The 24,220-nt window shown below is 31.7% G+C and overlaps 1 protein-coding gene across 1 annotated transcript; it reads left to right on the forward strand.

The window, feature by feature from the left end:
- The first annotated feature begins 153 nt into the window (after nucleotides 1–153).
- On the forward strand, nucleotides 154–23,204 carry LOC134690115 (C-type lectin domain family 10 member A-like). The gene is made up of 6 exons (XM_063550087.1): nucleotides 154–322; nucleotides 2,592–2,683; nucleotides 3,100–3,184; nucleotides 6,889–6,990; nucleotides 22,359–22,451; nucleotides 23,125–23,204. Exons 1-6 carry the CDS (start codon nucleotides 154–156, stop codon nucleotides 23,202–23,204), a joined length of 621 nt encoding a protein of 206 aa, XP_063406157.1.
- Nucleotides 23,205–24,220: the final 1,016 nt, after the last annotated feature.

Raw genomic sequence — 24,220 nt, forward strand, 5'->3', positions numbered from 1 at the left:
CATTTCACAGGTTTGAAATTTGAATAAAAACCAAAGATGATTTTCGTACGGATCATTTTGTTGATGGTTATATGCCAATATGTCACTTCAATTCCTTGTCTTTCTAACGAAGCAAAGAAGGATTTCGATGACTCCAGAATTGCCCTTACAAACATGGAAAAAAATCTTAAAAACACCGTTAAGAAACTAGAAAAAAGTTTCAACAGTATAACAGCTTTAATACAGAACCAGCTTGGAGTAGTCAAAAAAGATCTAACGACTGTGGGAGAACAGATCAGGAAAGTTGATAGCGAATTCCAGGCTCTAGGGAAAGACTTACAGAGTAAGAAGTATAGCCTGTTTTATCATTTTTTTTCCACTATTTGCAATTTTGTTTTGAATGTCTAGTTTAATTGCTAAATTTAACACTTAACATCGCAAGAAGTAACATTTAATAGACAATTTTGTTTTCTGGCACACTCGCACAATTAACCTATTTGCAAAATCTTTCAACTTCATCCTATTGTTTTCGATTTATATTTTGTAAACTACATTGAAGTACTGAGAAATGATTGAAACTATCAGCATTTGAACATGACTGACATTTGCAGTACTGAAAAACTGACTGAACTTGATTTGCAGTAATTAGGCAGTGTCAATGAAATTATCATAGATATGTCCTAAAATATTTTTCAACGTAATACTAATAATTAAGTTATTAAAGACTATAAACATAATGAATGCATTTCATACACCAAAACAACTGAATAGTCAAAACACTTTGTTAAATAGACGAAATATATATTCGTCATGCTATTTAATCTATATCAACTAAAGTTTTATTCAGTAGGATTTCGTAGCAGGTATTGAAGTCAGTTTTTTTTTTCTAAAACCGAAATTCAAACGTTTTCTATATTTCAATTATTTTTGTACAATTTGGTTAGGTGCTCGCAATGCTGCTAATGATGACAGGTTTTTGAAGCTTCCAAACGGGCAGCATGAGTTATCTTAAACGAGCGTAATTAATAATATGACATAGTCAAACATACTGTTTTGAGAGCTACGATGGAAGCAGTTTCATATGATTTTGTATAAAGAAAAGCAATTTAATTCTTATAGCACTTTACCTAATGAACACGGAATATATCAATGTATTTTTATATGTGCATCATGTAAGTTTTAGAATACCCCGACAAAGTTAAGAAAACAGTGTTCATTTATTAAGTGTATCGATAAAAAATTATTCCCTCCCTGAAAATGTAAATGCATAGGCATCTGACTTATCTTTTTCTACCGAGTTTAATCTTTTATCATATATGTTACTTAAGATGTATGTCATCTTAATTTGTACTTCATTTTAGAATATCGTACTGCATTTTTGTACCTCAACTATACATATGTATTTATAGTGTATGTTTATCTGTTAACTTGTATTTAGTTTTTTAGAGAATAAGGTATCTATCTCTCTATCTGTCTATCTATCTATCCAGTCTTTTATGACAATATTCTTCACCAACATGTCGGCATTCACCTTAAAACTAAACCAAATTATTAAACAGATTTATTCAGAAGGGATATAGTTACTATACCATTGTCAGGTCATTAAAGATTGCATATTATATAAACATGATCAATATTGAATCAGTCATAGGGTCTTTGCATTTTAAATAAACACATTTATTCGAAAACCAGATTTTGACATGGTATAGGTTATGTTTTTCTCATATATTTTATCATGCTAAGATACTTAATAGCTAACAGGGAGGGGTTGTGCCTGATTTTCACCTTTCAATCAGTTAAGTTGAGGTCTGGAGCTGGCATGTAAGTAACTGATAGTCATTATCGCCTGTCTAAAGCCAGGAGCCTCTCTTAGTTGTAAGTCTTGAATGATTGTTAATTTTAGTTCATTTATATGTTTTGGAGTTTAGTGTGGCCTCCATTACCACTTAAAAAGGACATATTTTTGTTTATGGGTCAGCTGAAGCACGCCTTTCTGGTTTAGGATATGGTTGTTTTTTAAACTTTGGTTGGGTTGTTGTCTCTTTGACACATTCCTCATTTGTATTTTCAACTTTATCATGAAATTGACCTCACTTTTGTCTGATATCTGTATGTGTTTGTCCAAGTTTCACAGCTCGTATGGTTTCTATGTTTAAGTTTAGTTACCAATTTGGCCGTTTCAGAATCTAATGCATTCTGGGTAATATTTTCAATAGCGTACACACAACATTATGATTGGTTAAAAACGTTCCAAACAATCGAAATTCAACGTTAACGTAACGTTATTTTCATTTTGGTGTACGAACAATGAGATAACCCTTAGTCCTTCAGTTTCAGAATCAAAGAATTGTTTTACAGATACTGGGGTCATAATTTACTGAGACAAGCAAATTAAGTTCGAGTTTTGTCAATTTACACGTTAGGTGAACCCGAATTTCATGTAATATACATGTATTGCTCCCCGCTCATTACACTTCATATAAAATTGCTCTAGTTGATGGATTGCTTTTCAATTATAAACGTTTTTCTTTTGTTCATATATTTTATCTTATTCATGTTTCATAAATGTGTATAAATATAGTATGTTTAACTTTACTATTATTGTTACTTAGTTTACCCATTTTTTGTAGAAAATAAATGGCACAAGTATAATGGACACTGTTACTATTACAGTTCTGACACACAAAACTGGTTCGATGCTGAGGTATGAGAACTACTTGTGAACTCTTGTTTCTCTCTTGCAAATATTTGTCTTATTTCACAGAAGTTGGTTATTATGCTAAAGCCACTGTCTAAAGCTAAGATAAATGATTTTGAAAGATTAAGTAACTGTGGTCAAGTATTGTGACCGGACCTTGTATCTCGTATCTAATCTTGAAAAATACGCTGTATTATCAAAAGGAGGATTACACCAACAAGAAGAAAAAATGCATGTTTTAGTCAAAATGAATCTTGTTACTTAAATACTGTACACTGAAATGACGAAAACATGTAAACATGCCCCCGGGTGCGGGAATTTCTCGCTGCATTGCAGACCCGTTGGCGACATTCTGCTGTTGTCTGTTAATAAACAATGATATAGAAATGTTCATAATTTACATGTTTATATTTTTTTTTTAGAGAAAATGCAGGGAGATTAATGGTTATATTGCTCAGATTGGTGACAAACAAGAGAATGACAAAATATATGCAGGCAGACCAAGAAGTATATAAAAATCATATATAGTTTAAGGGGTTTATACTTATTTCTGAATTTACATTTAATTCTTCTTTTAAACTAAAATGAATAAAAGCAAAATATTGTTATTTTCATCCAAATTGTTGCAAAAATTCATACTCCAAATGATAGAGAACTGTCTTCGTTTTCATTTTCATCATAGATCAAAAATTTAAAAACCATTAGGTTATTACATGTAGATCAAATAACATCATCCAAAGTCGGTAATTGAAATTTATTTTTCTGAATTTATTTAACTGTATGAGTATTCTTCTTAGATAAATGGGCTTTCTAAATTTCAATAGATTAGTGTTTTTTCACATGTATCAGCAAGTATATCGTCAATGAGTAAATCACTCATCTCAATGAGGTTTCAGGGATCATTTCCTTTTTTAAAATTATATTATAGCAAAGTGCTCTCGTCCAGTGAAATTGTAGCATTCGGTGTTTCATAATTGTGAAGAATGAATGAAATCATAAGTTTAACCTTTTGTTTAGGCCTTTTTACAGCCCAAACCAAATAGTTTATATTAATGAGTTACAAATGCTCTAAAGCACACTTATCAGCTTTTATTACATTAATTGATGAAATCTGACTAAAAGTTTGATTTTGAAACAAACAATTAAATTAAATTAAGATGAAGTTTTAACGTTATTTGAGAATATAAATAACTTTAAATTTATACTAAAACAAACCATTTTTTTTAAACAACAAAAAAGATTGAAAAATATATTAATCTTTTTAGCTAAATATACTATTTTAAAATCTCAGATCATTTCAAAAAGGAATTTAGCTAAACTTTGAATATTATTCAAAAGCATTGGATTCTAATAGGATTCATTTTTTTTTATAAAAGGGGTAGGTGCACTGACTACAAAATGAGGGTGGCCCGCTCCGTTTATGCTTCAGTAAATCTCTAAATTATCAACAAAAAGTTTCCAATAAGAGAGGGGCGGTGTCTTGCTTCATTCATCTAATGCAAAGGATTGTTCTAACAACCACTTTAAAATAAATTTTGGCTGTAATTCAAATTTTGAATTTAATAATTTAAACTGCACATAAACCAAAAAAATAATTCAATAATTCCTCGCATAATTTTTTTATGATTTACAATCATACTCACAATCAAGAAACTTTTCTCACAAGTTCATTGTACTTTTGTGACATCTAATGTCTAAATCACAATCTTTAATATTTTCCAAAATTAAAAGAAAGTCCTTACATCACTAAAACTTATTCATAACTGAAATAGCTTTTAAAGGAAGTCATGCATTAATTGCAAACATTGCACTGGCAATGGAACTATTTTTTAAATACAACCAATCAAGAGATCATTTTACCATTGAGCACTTTACAATATTCTAAATTGTAAGATAATGATAATCCCTTTCTTCATTATAAGTAGTCGATATCGCTCGTACTTAATCAAGAAGAAAGGGATCATCATTCTCTTACATATACTAAGAGAGATGCTTTTAGTGTGAGTATTCCCCCTGAAGCAAGATATTTGTTTTTACATTGCTCCGAAATTAAACATTTGATCCCAATTTCGCCAAATGATACAGGTAAATAGTTTTAATGTTTAACACCTTTTTTTTTCCTTTTTTTTAACTGCATTGATTGTTTTATGTTAAGCGCTTAGAGTAATTTTTAATAAGATAATGCGCTATATAAATATTGTAAATAATAAATAATAATAATAATTAACAAACCTTTTAATAACAACTTTAAAACACAGTTAATTGGCTTATAAAGCATCCCTCCGAAATCAGCAATCGTAAATATATTGAAACGTTATACTCTGATATCGTGTGTTAAAGGGCCACTAGCTGTCGAATTCATGTTCACCGATTTGACTCACATTCTAATATTTGTTTTGTAACAATGTAAAACATTTATCCAAATTATATAAAGTATAAAATATCCAATTAACAGAGCATGGGCTCGATAAACTGTAGCTTCGTTTCATATGTATTTTAGTCTAGAAGACCTATGATGGTCATATAAGCGATGTTAATATACATATAGATATCAATAGAATGCGAACTCGTCACGCGATGGGATTTTCTATGGTATGTTTAAAGTGGCACTAGCTACGAGATGTATAAAAAAAGATTATTTTTTTTTGTTCAATCATTAATGAAAGTGAAATTGTAAAATAATATTTTGCTTTTATCAGCTAAAATGGTTCAATTTTGTCAAATTAAACTAATAAACATTGATAATAAATTATTCACCTGCAAGTGAATAATTCGACCTCATTAAGTCTGTATTCATGTGAACTCCAATTTAACCCCGTACAAAGATATAGAATAACGCATGCAATGTCCGTGTACGGTTCTTTAAAGAAAAATAATGTCACCATTATATATATATATTGAAAGTGAAACAAAGGTAAATAATTTGATTAACTGATTCAATCCACAAAACATAATTCTTATATAGGTAAAAAAGACAACAAATCTATAATACTAGATGGCGTCTTAGCTAAAATTCACACGAAACGGAGCTACATCTTATTGAGACCATGTCCTGTAAATTGATTATTTTTATACTTTTGGAAGTTTGGAAAAATGTTTAACATTGTTGTAAATAAAATATGAGAATTTGAGTCAAATCGGTGAACATGAATTTGGCAGCAAGTGCCCCTTTAATTTCATATTATAGATTAAAAATATATGTAAATCATCGTTTTTACCTGCATAAACATTATGTTTTGTGTATCGAATCAGTCAATTAAATGAATTACCTTTGTTTCACCTTGAATGTTGACATTCTTTTTCTTTAAATAACTTAAAATGCACAATCCATGCTTTATCAATCTCTGGAAAAGGGGTTAAATTGAAGTTTTCATGACTACGGATCCAACAAGGTAGAATTATTCACTTGCATGTGAATAATTTTTCGTCAATGTTTCTTAGCTTATTTTGACAAATTGAACCATACTTGGTGCAAAAAAGCGAATTAATATTTCACAATTTTACTTTCATTAATGATTGAAAAAACAAAAAAAATCATATTTGAGATTTTTTATTCATCTAGTATCTAGTATCTAGTGTCATTAAAAAAATACAATAATACAAGATCCGTGCATGATTGAAGTTCGTCAGAATAACCGTCTTTCCCCTTTTTTGTTTTCCATATTTTTAAATGAAATAGAAGACCTCTTCAGAGCTGAATGCATTGCGTCTAGAATTTTTATAATGCAAGACATGCATTTTTAGAAATTATTGTTTTGTTGTATGCAGATGACACTGTAACTTTTGCTTATAATTATCTTGAAAAGCAAAATGCTCTCTAAGATTTTGAAAGTTATTGTACAAGAGGTGGTATATTTAGCACCTCTTGTAAGTGCTAAAGATACCAAAGGGACAACCAAAGGCGTAGATCGAAAATGAACTGACAACGACATGGCTTAAAAAGAAAAAAAAGACAAAGAAACAAATACAAGTACACAACACACAAGACTAAGCAACACGAACCCCACCAAAAAGCTGTGTGTGATTTCAGGTGATCCAGAAGGGTACGCAGATCCTGCTCCACATGTGGCACCCGCCGTGTTGTTCATGTTATTACAAAAAAATTACTTTTTGCTGTATATATACAAAGACAAGAAAACATTTTAAAAACATAAATTAATCAATTAATAGTTTGTTGACTAGTTATTCAATTTATTTATACATTTTTTCAGGAGGCTATTTCCGGATAGGACTTACGGATTTGAATGAGGGTGAATTTCGATGGACTATTGATCAAACCAAAGCTACTTATCTACCATGGAATCATAGTTATGGTAAACGAGGCAATAAAAACAACTGTGTTGCTTACGCTTCCAATAGCAATGGAGAATGGATGGACTATTTTTGCAACACTAAATATAATTATATATGCGAGAGTAATTTCTGTAAGTACAACATTTTTTATCTGTTATTGATTGTAGTCGGTGTTTTATTTGAATATATTTTTTACATTTTTGTGTCTCTTATCTATACTCTTGAGTAAAATATATATAAAAAAAGGTCTGCACTCTGAGGCTAATACTTGGTGAAAGAAAAGAAAATGCCATAATGAAATATTTTGATGTCTGAGCACGGGTTACAACATATAACATTGTACATATTAATGTTAGGAGTGTTGTTAAAAAGCTGAACTCTGCACAAATATAACCAATTTATTCACCATTAACGATTTCCAATCACTTTTGGTAATACATTCAAGATGATACCAGCGTGAAGCCAATGGTTTCAAAAGTTAAAAGAATTGAGTGATAATCTAACGAAAGAAGATTCTTTTCAATTTTAGCTCGCCTGGGCCAAAGGACCAAGTGCGCTTTTCTTATCACTTGGCGTCCGTCGTCTGTCGTCCATCTTAAATTTTGACAAATATCTTCTCCTCTGAAAATACTGGGCCAAATTTAACCAGACTTGGCCACAATTATCATTGGTATCTTGTTTAAAACCAGTGTTCGATGACCCGGCCAACCAAAGAAGATGGCCGCCATGGCTAAATAAAGGCAACAATAGTATACCGCTGTTCAAAACTCATAAATTCATGGACAAAAAACAAAATCGGGGTAACAAACTAAAACCGAGGGAAACGCATTCAATATAAGAGGAGAACAACGACACAACACACACAGAAACGGAAAAATACAACATATTGGTAAAATGTAGATATCTCTGAAACCAAAGCAATTAGAGCAAATCTGACATTGGTTATTATCTTGAATATTATCATAGAAATAGATAAACTATAAACAGTGAAAGTGTTTAGCAAAATAAGATCTACAAATAAGACAAAATGACCAAAGTAGCCAATTGACCCCTTATGGAGTTATTGTCCTATGTAGTAAATTTGTTCGTAATTTTTTTTTAATCTTACAAAAATCTTCTTTTTTGAAACTACTGATACAAACTTAATAATCCTTTAACTTGAAACTGTGAATTGTCGAAGTATAGATATGTTCCCTATGGCCCTGATATTACGTGGAACCTAAATGTCTTCCAGGACCGTCAGGTTAAAAGCTTTAAAAAAAAGGAACACCATATCGTCCTCCATATAAAAGAGATTGGCAACAACATGAACAATGTCGTCATGTATCCAAAGATGCTCTTTCTTTGTTTTTTAAAAATTGGTGTAAACGGGGAAAATTTGATTAAAAATCACTTGATTCTTATTTAAATAAATGTATGAATGTTACAATGCAATTTTAAGTCCATTGCATTCAAGTCTGAGCACTCCACAGAGAGTCATATAATTATAGTAAACAAACATACTATAGTTGTTAATGTCTGTGTCATTTTGGTCTTTTGTGGATAGTTGTCTCATTGGCAATCATACCACATCTTCTTTTTTATATACCATAACTAAATAACAGCCACTTATTCACCACCACATTGCTTTCTATGTTAAATTCTACAATTTCAAGCATTAATGGATACTTTATCTTAAGTTCAAATAAAGTGGCAGTTATTTCATGTCAAAACTGTACATTATCCTGACTTGTGCTGAAATAAAAAAATCAACATATCTTTAATTGCATATTAGACCGTACAAGTTCCCGGAAGTTTCATAGTATAAAAACAGGAACTTCTGATCTGAACAACAGTTCAAATGAGCCATTCTATCAAAATTTCATGTACTTCTTTATAATTCAAATAAATCTTACCACAAGGGTTCTACAGTTTGCAAGTCTCCAGTTTTCATTTGAAACCACAACTAGCCAAATAGACCCGCTATTGACAAAGATACAGTTATGCGTAGGAACTATTTTGTTTAAAATATTGTTACGGCCGAAATCACCTTTAAATTGTAGCCAACAAAAGACACAAATCAATTACAAAACTGAATAAGTTTGCAAGAAGTATTACAAAAATATTACTGTCCCCGTAAATGTCAAAGTATGAGTCCAATCTTTTAACTTTATCTGTATCCGGAAATCCTATCGGAATCCAATCTGAATATTACGTTCACTACTAAGGTCACGATCCAGTATGATGTTGTTTGTAGAATTAAAGTGTCAATTCAAATGCTGTGAATACTAGTGTATATCGATTTCTAAGTCTGAGTCTTTGGTCGTGGTCATACCAAACGCCATGTAGAGTAAACATTTTACAATTAGTTTAGTGTAGTGTACACTGGTTTCACATTACATTTGTTCACATCTATACACCTTGTTTAGCTACCTGTACATAAGATTTGTTCCCACTTGTAAACTTTATGTCATTTAAATGTTCATTACGTAGAACTGAATTCAAAATGTTTCTAGTGGTAAGGGAACAACCATTTGACTTCAAAAGAGGGGTGGGGGATGGGAATGGAAATATCCCGATCCCCAAATTGATATAAAAAAAAAATAGTCATACAGATGATAAAAAAAAATATTCTGAATCAAGAGTTTCCCCATACATTACAGTGTTAAATATTGAAAAAAAGTATTTGATCACCAGCATCGAAAAAAAGGAATAAAAACGTACGCGCGTAAAAAAATCTGACTCAGATAAAAAAAAAATAACCCTCCTCCTTTTTTTAAGTTAAGTGGTTTATTACTTTATGAAAGCCATTTTTATAATTTGTAGTAGCTTGAATATACTAGAGATGTCTTGATAACGCATTAGAAAACGTTAGCTGCAACAGCGTGCTTACAGTCGAAAAAAAGGATTGCGATATTAGGGATCACTACATTTTTATCTTTTCTGTTCGTTTCAAATTTATTTCTTCTCCAAGGAGTATTTGGTAAAGGAATAGGGTAACGTTTTTTTATTTATTTTACGTGTTATTTAACGGATCTGAGATTCTAGACAAACATAATTTTATCATTTACCTCACACTTTTTTTAGTCATGCATTTATGCGTTAATCGTTTTTTGAGTAAAGACCAGTGGCGAATATTTCTGTGTACGTCAAGTCGATTCGGGAACACCTTTTCAAATGAATTAGGCAGCAACTATTTACTTCATTTTTTGTGGAGGGGGAGGGGGCGTGAGCTATTGATTTTTTTAAGGAAAAATTTTGATGACAAGTCGAAATCAATTTTAGCATTATATATACTAGTAGTGCATGGCAGCTGAGGGTGAAACAAACAATTTTTTTTTTAGGGCCAAAAACTGGAAACATTTTTTGTTTCCAAAACAAAATCCATAGCTCACCACCCCCACCCCCTTGCCTTTATGTTTTATACTCAACTATAATAACCCCCCGAAAATCAATTGGTTGCTGTCTAATGGGTTTGGCAATGATGCTGCTTTGAGTCTTGATTAGGGGTTAATAAAGTACGTTAATTTTTTTTAACAAAAAAAATCTGTAAAATTTAGACAACTAATAATTATCAAAAAATCAATTTTACTCAAAAATAGTTTCCTCCTTAAATATATACACGATAAAACTAATGTCCTAAATGCCTAGTTTTGTGTACACTTAACCTACACAAGGCCTACATTGTCTATCGACTGTGTGTAGGTAAAAAATGATTTAAACTACACGTAAACATTGAGTTTTATCAATGGGAATGCAATTGTGTTTAGTTTACGTGTGAGTTACACTAACACAACACCGAATTTAGGTCAATGTGAACACGGCCTTTAACTCTAGTGTCTGTATATACATAGTTGTCACGAACATTTCTTGAACACGCTAGAAATTGAACGTCCTACAAAGTTACAACGATAGTTTCTAGTAAAATGTAGAAGTTTGAATTACGCATCTTTTATTAGGGTTATTATGGAATCCTTATGTAAGACAAATGGAAAGTTCCAATCGTTCTGTGATTGTTCCAGTGACTTATAAACTGCACAGTTATAAGATTAGTTTAATGATTACAATATCATAATATGTACTACTTTCTTTCCGACCGGACCTGAATAAGTAGTGCCCTAAGGCTTCTTATGAACATTTGAAGGTCCCTATACTAAGTATTGGTTACCTAAACTATGCACAAAATAATCCAGTACAATATCGGATCATCTTGGCCTCCAGTAAGTTTTCTACAACTAATCTTTCAGTGATTTTAACAAGTTCCTTAACTAATATCAAAGAGTTTATCGTAAACTATTGTAATAAAATATATGAAAAAAGTGGAATTACCTATTTGTTGAGTGTAAAAATTCTTTTGATGTTTTAGATAAAGTACGTGCTTTTGACGGTCCTTTTGATTCTGTTGACAGTTTTAAATTTTCTACACTTTTCACTACACTTCCACACAATCTTATCAAACAACAGTTTTCCATTGTAATTAAATGGTCGTTTGGGTAATCTAAATGCAATTATATTTGATGCAACTTATTTAAAGTCTTCTTCTCTGATGAGAAAGGTAAAAATACTAGATATACTTACTATAGGTGTAATGAGTTGATCGAAGCTGTTTATTTTCTCCTTGATAATATTTCTGTTCGTTTCGGCAATAAAGTTTATCGACAGGTTGTAGGTATTCCGATGGGCACTAATTGCGCCCATTTAATAGCAGACTTTTTTTTGTATTGTTATGAATCACAGCTGATGACCAAACTACACATCTGAATTGCATTTTAAAATTGATAAGTTAAACAACACTTACCGTGATGATATTTTTTTCGTTAAATAATCAAGAATTTTCTAAATATACATCCAAACTCTACCCATGGAAGTGTCTTTAAACAATTCACATTTAAACGGTAATAATTGTCCTTTTCGAGATTAAGATATATCGATTTTACACAGGAAACTCCACATTAAATCTACGACAAAAGGGACGATTTTTTCGTTCCCTATTGTTTATTTTTCCTTTTTAGATGTTGATGTTCCTTTGGCACCATCTTACGGTGTTTAAATTTCACTTCGTTGGATATGCCCGTATCTCTTGTGAGGGTTTTGATTTTAACGGACGTTGTTTCTATGTATAACTGGTAAATTATTAAGCCAGGGATTTCGTTACCACAAATTGCTTAAAACCTTTACTTTAAAATTCTTCCATATATGTAAAGATTTGGTTTTGAATGTTGGTTGTACTTGTAGAACATTATTTCAAACAGGATAACACATCCTTATTATTTTCGGAAATGTTGTTTACCGTGACCAGAAATTGAGAAACGTTTATGGCACACTAATCGATTCATTAAATAAACTGAGTCTGAAAGGTTACCAATTCAACACTTAAATTAGATCTTTATTGGTATTGGTATAGATTTTTATGATCAGTAAATTAAAAACAAACTTAGTATCATTGTTATATGCTTATTTCCATTCATGGATCTTCAATCTGTCGATACCTGTATCTTAGCATTGCACAAGTTGATGTTCTTCTCTGACTGTTTATGACTTTTAATCATTTTGATGTTGAATGTGTACTGATTGCTAATTTTGTCTAAGATGCATGATTCTTTTATTTGTTGTTAGTGGCTTTGAACTAGCCGTCAGTAACTGCGAGTACTCTCAGATCTGTACTTAGTGTCTTTTTGTTGTTTGTTGTTTGGTTGTACAAATACACGACCACGTCCACTTGTATTTGAAGTATTTGTATTTTTATCCATCTGAAGAATAAAGCCTTTTTCAACTAATTTTACACCACTGGCCAAGGTTAGAAAAGGGTTGGGATCCCACTAACATGTTTCACCCCACCACATTCTGAATGTACTTCAGTGGTTATCGTTTGTTGATGTGTTGCATATTGGTTTTTTGTTCATTTTTTGTAAATAAATTTAGACGTTTCTTTTCTCGTTTTAAATAATTTACATTGGGATTTCGGGGCCTTATATAGCTGACTATGCGGTATGGACTTTGCTCATTGTTGAAGGACGTACGGTTACCTATAGTTGTTAATTTCTGTGTCATTTGGTCTCTTGTGAAGAGTTGTCTCATTGGCAATTATACCACAATTATTTATATATATATTAACCAAACTTGGTCACAATCATCATTAGAGTATCTAGTTTTAAAAAATGCTTCTAAATGACTCCGCCTGCCAATCAACAGGGAAGACAAGGCTTAATATAGAACAAAGGGGTAAACTGCAGTCTTTTGCTTATATCTCGGAGACTTAAGCATTTAGAAAAAAATTGAAACTGGTTAAAAATGTTCATCCGGTCTCAAGATATATATGTCCTGATATTTTCAGACGAACCAGACAATCCGTTGTTGGGATGCTGCCCCTGAATTGGTAATTTTAAGGAAATGTTGCAGTTTTTAGTTATCTTCAATATTATTATAGATACAGATAAACTGTAAACAGAAATATTGTTCAGCAAAGTGAGATCTACAAAAAAATCAAATGACACAAATGATTAATTGACCCAATAAGGAGTTAGTGTCCCTTAAAGTCTTTTTTTTAAATTAATTTTCTTTTAAAATGCAGTTTTTGGCTTGTTTCTCTGAAACGAAAGTATGATGATTGCATTACTTCATGCATCAATTGCAGACATAAAAATTTCAGGTGAGCGACACAGGCTCATTGGAGCTTTTAATTCATCGATCAACCAACTATTAAAGGATTATTTTTATTTAATTCATTAATATATCACATAGTTTTGTTTTTGTAAACATGATTTATGAGTGTCAATTTCTTATGCAGTATATTTAACATGTTACATAACAGTACAATTGTTTTTAATTTCGTAATGGTTCACTGTTAGTTTAATCATGTATTGTGGTTTTATTTTTAGGTTTCTGAGTATACTGAGATGACGTAGCAGTGACAGAATAAAATATTTAATAAATGATTGAAGTCCTTACTTTTCTGTTTCGTTTTTGATATAAAAATAAATAGATGTGTTCATGAGACTATCCACCAGAATTCGAATGACGTGAATTACAGATTACTGTGCGACATAAACTCCATACCGTATGTTTGGCTATAAAAGACCTAGACATGACACAATATAAAAAGCGTCAAACAAACAAAAAACCCAAACTAATGGCCTAATTTTTTTACAACAACATTTTACAAAAACAAATATCACAGACATTACTAGTAACCAATGACATCTGCTAAATTCTAGTATCCTGACTTTGGACAGGCAAATATAGAATATAGCGCTGAATCCTGCCCTTTAACACGTGGCAGTGGTATAACAAAACAAAATAAGAACAGAATGTAAAAATTAACTGCAAAAAGCTTACCTCCATAGATTGTAACGTATTCAAACACAAAAACAGGGACTTAACAATTAACATAAAACAATAGAAACACATGACCGCGCCGATATAAGAGTACGGCGGGGTAAGACATGTTCCGAGCGATGAACCCTCCCCCTAACACGGGACAGTGGTGTAACAGCACAACAAAAAGGAAGAAGGAACATCAGTTGTTAATACTAGCTTAACTCAATAGATCGATACGAAACACAGACACAGAAATACACACAAAATAATTTACATAAAAAAATACACACAAAAACTGCATCTGCTAGTATTAAGAGTACCTGGAGTTATTGATAGATAGTTCAATGTCAATTACAACTAGCCAATACAACCGATAAATAAATGATATTATTTAATAGCAGAGTATCAATCAATACACATTCAACAGATTTAGTGAAAGACGTCATAACAAGTTTGGGACTACCTTCTCTCTCTCACTCGTGTCTGTGTGTGTGTTCTGATACTGAATTAAAATGTACACTTGTCGGACACTGTTTATGTGTAGCTACAGGAAAAGACAAAAACAAATATGTATACAAACAACTATACTTTGGATTTTGTTAAATAACCTCCTGTCAACGTTCGTCATATTTGTTTGCTGTAGATTGATTTTGAGTACCGTAACGAACTTACAGGATAAAGATGAATGAAAAACTAGTTTACATTAGAATACGAGACACAAGTCCTTTTCCTGTGAAAACTGTTTTCTTAAATTCTTTTTTATGAAATCAAATAGGAAATTCATTCAAGATTACATTAACATAAATGAATGTACATATTGAAAAGTTAAGATACATGTTTTGCGAAGTAACAGTATTGGTCACACTATGCATTTCTAATACAGTAGGACAACCGGATGTGCCTTCTAGGCCAAGATGTGATTCTGCAGCGCTCAGTAAACCTACGCCGAAAATTGGACTTTTTGGCGTCGGCCAACTAAACAATGGCGCGCTTTTCTAAAAAAATATTCATTTGTTTACGGCAAAGTACCGGCGGTAAATACTGTTGATTGTAAGCACACTTACAAGTGAATATGAGTTTCTATCATTTTAATGTTTGAACCCAAAAATAAAAGGAAATCTTATTTTTTCACATCTGAAAATGGAAATTCGGATTTCGATTTTATCCACTTATATAAAATGGCGATATTAAAAAGGGGAACAAAGAATGCATATCCTTCAATTTTCCTTAAATTTTGACATCTTATCTCGATAGCTTTTCACATCAAAATTCGTAACGAAAAGGGGTGTCCAAAGTAGGACAAAAAATTGTATACATTTTAACGTAGGAGTCTCAATTTTTTCAGCTTAATCCTTATATATTTAACCCCGATACATTGGCGGATCCAAGGGGGGTGGGGTCCGGGAGTTGGACCCCTTTTTAGCTCATCTTGCCCGAAGGGCCAAGTGAGCTTTCCCATCACTTTGCGTCCGTCGTCCGTCGTCCGTCGTCGTTAACTTTTACAAAAATCTTCTCCTCTGAAACTACTGGGCCAAATTAAACCAAACTTGGAAACAATCATCATTAGGGTATCTAGTTTAAAAAATGTGTTCGATGACCCAGCCAACCAACCAAAATGGCTGCCATGACTAAAAATAGAACATAGGGGTAAAATGCAGTTTTTGGCTTATAACTCAAAAACCAAAGCATTTAGAGCAAATCTGACAGGGGTAAAATTGTTTATCAGGTCAAGATCTATGTGCCCTGAAATTTTCAGATGAATCAGACAACCCGTTGTTGGAATGCTGCCCCTGAATAGGTAATTTTAAGGAAATTTTCCTTTTTTTTGGTTAATATATTGAATATTATTATAGATAGAGATAAACTGTAAACAGCAATAATGTTCAGCAAAGTAAAATCTACAAATAAGTCAACATGACCGAAATGGTCATTTGACCCCTTTAGGAGTAATTGCCCATTATAGTCAATTTTTAACCATTTTTCGTAAATCTTAGTAATCTTTTACAAAAATCTTCTCCTCTGAAACTACTGGGCCAAATTAAACCAAACTTGGCCACAATTATCATTGGGATATCTAAGTAAAAACATGTGTGGTGTGTCCCGGCCAACCAACAAAGATGGCCACCACAGCTAAAAATAGAACATAAGGGTAAAATGCAGTTTTTGGCTTATAACTCAAAAACCAAAGCATTTAGAGCAAATCTGACGAAGTAAAATTGTTTATCAGGTCAAGATCTATCTGTCCAGACATTTTTCAGATGAATCGGACAACCTGTGGTTGAATTGCTGCCCCTGAATTGGTAATTTTAAGGATTTTTTTTCTGTTTTCGGTTATTATCTTGAATATTATTATAGATAGAGATAAACTATAAACAGCAATAATGTTCAGCAAAGTAAGATCTACAAATAAGTCAACATGACCGAAATGGTAATTTGACCCCTTTAAGAGTTATTGCCCTTTATAGTCAATTTTTAAACATTTTTCGTAAATCTTAGTAATCTTTTACAAAAATCTTTTTCTCTGAAACTACTGGGCCAAATTGAACCAAACTTGACCACAATCATCATTGGGATATTTTGTTTAAAAAATGTGTGGCGTGACCCGGCTAACTAACCAAGATGGCTGCCACGGCTTAAAATAGAACATAAAGGTAAAATTCAGTTTTTGGCTTATAACTCAAAAACCAAAGCATTTAAAGCAAATCTGACATGAAGTAAAATTGTTTATCAGGTCAAGATTTATCTGCCCTGAAATTTTCAGATGAATCGGACAACCCGTTGTTGAGTTGCTGCCCCTAAATTGGTAATTTTAAGGAAATTCTGCTGTTTTTTTATGATCTTGAATATTATTATAGATAGAGATAAACTGTAAAAAGCAATAAATGTCGGTAAAGTAAGATCTACAAATAAGTCAAAATGACCGAAATGGTCAGTTGCCCCCTTTAGGAGTTATTGATCTTTATAGTCAATTTTTTACCATTTTTCGTAAATCTTAGTAATCTTTTACAAAAATCTTCTCCTCTGAAACTACTGGGCCAAGTTCACTATAGATAAAGATAATTGTAAGCATGAAGAATGTTCAGTAAAGTGTGATGTACAAACACATCACCATCACTAAAACACAATTTTGTGATGAATCCATCTGCGTCCTTTGTTTAATATTTACATAGACCAAGGTGAGCGACACAGGCTCTTTAGATCATCTAGTTTTTTGGACGATCAATGCATTTGTATGGGAGCATAAAGTTGGACTCTCTTCATTACTCTGGGTTGGGAATCCCCTTTTTTAAAATGCCTGTATCCGCCCCTACTATAGAAATATCAATATGTGTCAATAAATTGTAAAATTATGTATTTGTTTTCGAAATGGAATAAGGCGCCATTGTCGCCTATTTCTCAATTACGTCTATTGGTCTGCTATAATTATTTGATGATTATAAAAAAATCTCCGCCTCGATTTTTTCCAGACTTTCATTTTATAACCTTTGGTACATGATGCAAATGTTATGAAAAAATTAGGCACTTCTATCGAGTAGAAATGGGGAACGATCATCTTTATTTTGTATATCCCCACTGTGCGGGTCCTCCTTTAACCTTGTCTGAAAAAACGAAATGAATGTGACTTATTGTTAGAATGCATTAAATATATCTAGTATGAACACATTATAAAATAACAATTGATAAACAAATATTTCAATTATTTGCTACTGCGAACATTTGTATACAGAATTCATAACCATTTTATAATCAATGCGGATGTTTTTGCGAATCACAGTTGTCAAACTAAACGTAATATAATATATATAAGGAACTTATTATTTTTATCTGCGACTTCTCTTGAAAAAGGAATAGTTCTAGTAAGACCCCTTTTTGGCCTTAAATAAAGCAAATTTACAAAATTGTTATAATGTATACTTTTAGTTATTTATTGGACAGTAGAATGCTTTTGCCAAATACATATGGGCATATATCGGTTACTAGCACCATAAAGTCAGGCTAAATTACTGAAACTATGTCATGGTCCTCCAAGGTTGAAATTCGGTTTTAGGTCGTTGGGATTTCTCACAAATTATTACCCGTTCGTTTATTATCTTTTTTAATTTCATATTTGAATTCTGTTTATAAAAAAAAAACCAAGAAAATTAAAAATGAAAGAGCCATTATCCGTTTGAGATTCTAGCTTTTGAAGTTAACATCTTAATGCGCAAATTACTAAAAAGATACATACGGAAAATAATGAAATTTAGAAGGTATGTTTACGTTATGAAGATCCAAATAATTTCATAAGAGTTGAGATTCCTAAATGAACGACGAATCGATAATAAGTCTTTTGCAATTATGATAATTTACCAGCCCATTTTGTGATAGGTTAATGTTTAGCGGTAATGAAGATTGTTGACTGTTAATAGCCAGCAACATTATTGGTAGTTACGTTATACAGTGACATCGCCTGAACTTCTACGCTATAAACAACTCTATCAATAACGCATTTGAAAAAAACTAATACAATATTAGGACAATGAAACAACATTCGTGTTACATGTATATCTAATATAAATTAATATTAGTAACAGAATATAACTGTCGCTATCCAGTAGTCAGTTAATTTAAATCATTAGCTTACTGCGGGTCCCAGGGGTGATTGAGGATGAAAAATATGGCGGCTTATGTCTTTTTCTATTTGCAGTAAAACTCCGTTTGTAAAACGTCCGTTTGTTTGTGGGTGATTTACAATTACGCATGCAGTAATGTTCAATCAGAACTAGTATTTTGAATCCAAGGTATCGTAAAGATGGAAAGTCACGCTTTCTACACCTTATAAATATTTAAAAAATAGTACTGATCGATGTGTTTTATATAGTCCATAGTCACATATTCAAGATGAATACATATATGTGTAGTAATACTTTGATTATGGCCAACATTCCCAGTACATTTTCTTAGGGATCATTTCTATTGTTATGCTATAAGACTGTGTAAAATGTAATGATCTACATTTACGTAATGTTCAGTTATAGGGATTCAGCAAGTGTAATGTAGAGTATGTTGAATTAGGTAGGTTTTTATAAGAGCTCATAAAAAATAGGATAACATTGGGATTTTGATTTGTTTAATCAAGATCCAAAAAGGTCTTTAAAATGCTATAGACATGTAATAGTTTAAATTTAATTGACCTTTCACTACACTAAATATCGGAAGACATGCTCCATTACCTTAAAATGCATAGGGAAAAATGGCAGTAATCCAGTGCCTGTTGATTTTTAGTTGTATTTTCTAACTTAATATTTTTAATATTTTTAAAAGATATGATTTCAAAATGTGACTTTTGAGGAAAATGTTCAGATGAAAGTTTCATTCACTACTTCTGCTTGTTCTGACTGATACACAAAAAAGCAATTGAAATAACCAATATTCTCTACACCTTTAAAATTTGAATTTAAAGATAATAACAAAACAAAATGACATCCATGTGCAATTTTAGTTTCAACCTTGGTTCTAAATAGATTTTACTTTAAAAACAGAACGAATTTCAGATGGAAAAGTAGACATGTGCTTTTTTTCTGAACTTGTTAAAGTGAACGCTGCGGGTAAATTGCATAGCAATCAGGTCGTTTTCGTACTCAATTTTAAGTTTTTGTATAGTGTTTCTTCGACGTGTAAGTATTGCAATAGTTTTCGAGTACCCCTTGAGATATTCTTACTTTTTATAAAAATTTAAAACATGTGCTGAAAATTTAAATTGTATTACTGTAAACCAAATTATTTTTGCGGGCGATTTATTTTGGCGACTTTTGCGTGTAGAAAAATGTCGCAAATATGTTACCTTTTGGTATTCATTGATAGAAATACGGAAAGGGAATTATAAAATTCTAAAATCACCCTTTTGATGAAAACATCCGACTATGCGAATGATTTAAACTAACTGACTGCTGGACAGTGACAGCAATATTCTGCTACTTATCATGCTTATAATAATTTATGTAAGATATAACATGAATGGTGTATTATTGTCCTTTTAGTGAACATCTCAACAGCGTAACTTATAGTGCAAAAGTTATGGCGACGTACCTGTACGTCAATGATGTTGCCGACTATTTTAAACAGTGGACACAGGATGTGGCTTGTAAATTTTAATAAAACGTTTTTGACTTTTTTACACTTATCGATTCGTCGTTCATTTAGGAATGATATATCAATCTTTATAAATTGTTTGGAACTTATATAAATTTGATAACGTGAATAAACCTAAATTTTTATTATCCCTATATATCCTTTTTTTTAATTTGCGTATCATGTTGTTAAAACCAAAAGCTAGTATTTCAAAAAGATGATATTAAATAGAATCTAAATGAGTATTTTATTACAGGCTCTTTGTCTAAGGGAGTTATGCACTGGCGAACGGGAAACGATTTGTGTGCAATCCAAATGAACCAAAAACTAATTTTAACCTTGAACCAACATTATATAGTTTCGTTCCCGCAGTATAAATAAACACGATACTATATTTGATTACAAGCTTTTCAAGAGAAGTGTCACTAAATTTACAAAGAAATTTCTTTATAATCTTCACGGATATTATTTTACGTTTATGTGACAACTGTGATTTACAAAAACATCCGCATTAATTATAAAACGGCACCAATTTCTGAGTATAAATGTTCGCAGTGGCAAACAATTGACACATTTTTTTCAGTTACAGAAAAGACCCCGAGAGTATCACCAGCCAAGTAGCCAGTACTTCGGTACTGGCATGAAAATACGGATTTATTTTGTTATTAAAATTTGCTGTTACAAAATATTAGAAATTATTAAAAATTAAGGAATGTATCTCCCTCATGCAAAGCTCTGATTCCTTTCACGGATTTGGCTATACTTTTTGGACGTTTTAGATTATAGCTCTTCATCTTTTATTTAAGCTTTGGATTGCAAATATTTTGGGCACGAGCATCACTGAAGAGACATGTATTGTCGAAATGCGCATCTGGTGCAAGAAAATTGGTACCGTTAATTTTATTAAGGTAATTAACAGTTACAATAAATTTATTTACGACAAAGCAATTCAATCATTCATTTACAAATGTATGTCTTTTATTCTTCGTTAGGATATGTATACGAGCTATATCTAAGGCTTTCTAACAATAAGTGACCAGCATTCCGTATGAATCTTTTTGTAGAAACTTGTGTTGTGCGAACGGTAATCATATCATTTGCCTTTTTCTGAAACTGGATCAATTCCGTGCTGACATATTTTCAGTCTCCGATGGCAAGAACCACTAATGCTTCGATATATCATTCTTAATTATCAGCTTTTGTAATTCATTGCTATGTTCACCAGCAATGGCGTAAACTACACATAAACCAATATAGTTGGTTCTCATCAGTCGATTTTCGGCAATCCAGCATTAATTATTTTTATTGTTGTTATACACGTCAGATAGATATTTGATTTTTTTCTATAAATGCTAAATACAAGTTTACAGAGAAAGTAAAATGACATTAAAATACAACTGCAATAATTGAGGGTAAAAAGATGCAGTTAGTACAACTTTAGGATGGCATACATTTATAAAAAATGGTTAAACTAAATATGAATAAATCTGTCTGGTTCTTAACGTTAAAATGGAGGGACTAACTTTTTTGTTGAATGGATAAAGTTTCCGTTAGCAACAAATAAAACGTATAAATTTGTCAAAGGGATGAAAACTAACTTAAAATTAAAAACATTTTGATAATTTCTTAAAATGCAATCACGAAAATGTACGAAACAAGTATAGATTTCAGATACCCCAAATAGATAATCTTAATTGAAGTAAAATAACCACAAATTGGTATAAACATCTAACTTTACAATGCATATTTCAGTTTGTTCCAGATATTTCATTTCGATCTTAAAAACCTAACGATGATTGTCGCATTGACTATGTTAGTTGCGCTGATATCAAAAGATGTAACTTCTCTGTCTTGCCTTTCAAACGAGGTAAAGGAAGATTTCGATGACTCCAGATTTGCCCTCACAGAAATGGAAGATCATCTTGGAACGACTGTCAAAAATGTAGAAGATGGCTTCAAAAATATAACAGCCTAATTACAGGACCAGCTTGGATTAGTGACGCTCTTAGTAATGTAGGAGAAAATATTAAGAAGGTTGACAGCGTTTTCCAGCTTCTCAGAAAAGATTTGCAAGGTACGTACACCTATAAATGTTCATGTCTTATTTGCCACAGTTTGTTCAAAATATCTAGTTGATTATCAGCCTTGGACATTAGTTGATTATGATTTGTGTGGGCGATTCTAAAGCATAGAAATTTAACTCTTTGAAATTGAAGCTTGTATTTACAGATGGTGACGAGCAAACAAGAATACTATTGTAAGGGAGCATTATCACTGATGATGGTATTTGCGAAGATGAATACCTCGAAATAATTGACATTTGTTGTGTAAATTCATTTTTATTCTTAGCTGCTGTGAACTAGGTGGCGATAACATGATGATCTGGTTGTAGGTCGTTAGTATCTAGTTAAAATATGTAAAAATAAAGACAAAGCTTTTGATAAATGTTTTTAAAGATGTTAATGTTTATCCTTTAAAGATAAAGAAAATCGAAAGACGCAATCACCTTTTCCATTACAAAAATGAAGATTGTAGCTACCGTGCAGATCACTTGTTCATATCGAAACTCGAGGATGTATTTTGGCTGCCAATATGACAACTTTTCACAAGAGACCAAATGGTTTGTTGATACTAAATGGTTCATGTATTAGTTTCGGGCATACCCCGGAAGGGTACTTTGCAAGTGTCAATGTTTTATTTAAGATAACAATGCTATGTTTGTTATTGTATATTATTTTTTGTTGTAGAAAACACGTGGCACAAATACAATGGACACTGTTACTACTACAGTTCTGACAAACAAAACTGGTTTAATGCTGAGGTTTGATAATAATTAATTTGAATACTTTGTAAATATGTTAGTTTTTTTTTTGTGAAATGATTTGTGTTATCTTCCACAAGTTGAGAATTTTTATGTTTATTTTTAATTGGTGGTAATTCTTCATTTTAAGCGTGCATACCTTTTTAAAAATAATAATCACATCTGGAGAAATACACAAAGTTACATAAATGTCCAATGTTAAACATATTGCGACAGTACGGTACGTTGATAGGAATATGATACATGTATAATCCTTCAACTTGTGGTAAGTTTAAGACAAAATAATAAAACATTAAATGAAAAACAAGTGAAATCAACATCGGATTTAAAATGTAAAATAACAAAAAATACCAAATTCCGAGAAAGTTCTAAACGGAGAGTCCCTAAGCAAATGGCAACATCAAAATCTAAAGCATATCCAACGAATGGATAACAACTAGCATATTCCTGATTTGTTATAGGCATTTTCTCATGTAGAAAAAGGTGGATTTAACCTGTTTTTAAAGTTGGATATACCTCGTACTTGTTTGATTGTTGTATGAAATTCAATTTTATAGACAACGATGTGTGAACAAATAAACCCACATATTAAGTGAAAATGTCAAAAATATGGGAACAGCAGTCAACATTTTGTTGTAGTCTTAATCACTGTAAACCAAACAAATAGATCAACAAAGGTATATAGACAAGGCACATTAGCAAAAATGAAAGACAACAATACAAACATTTACCATAACACAATAAAACAATGATGGGATAAGTATAAAACTACGTCAAACGGATATCAAGAGCATCGTGTTAATTTGCGAAGTTAAAACAGATTATTTATCAACAAGGTTTTGGTATTTCAATGAACTGTTTAAGAAAAAGAACGAGACGTTCTTTGGCATTCCTCTGGTTTATCCTTTTTGTCTGCCCAGACACCAGTGACGTTTAACAAAGTCGGAATAGCAGCTACAAGCTTTTGAATACCGAATGAATAAGTTTATATCACACGCAATTTTGTATTAAAAAATTATATC

This window comes from Mytilus trossulus, chromosome 11, assembly GCF_036588685.1.
Source record: "Mytilus trossulus isolate FHL-02 chromosome 11, PNRI_Mtr1.1.1.hap1, whole genome shotgun sequence".
Taxonomy (NCBI): Eukaryota; Metazoa; Mollusca; class Bivalvia; order Mytilida; family Mytilidae; genus Mytilus; species Mytilus trossulus.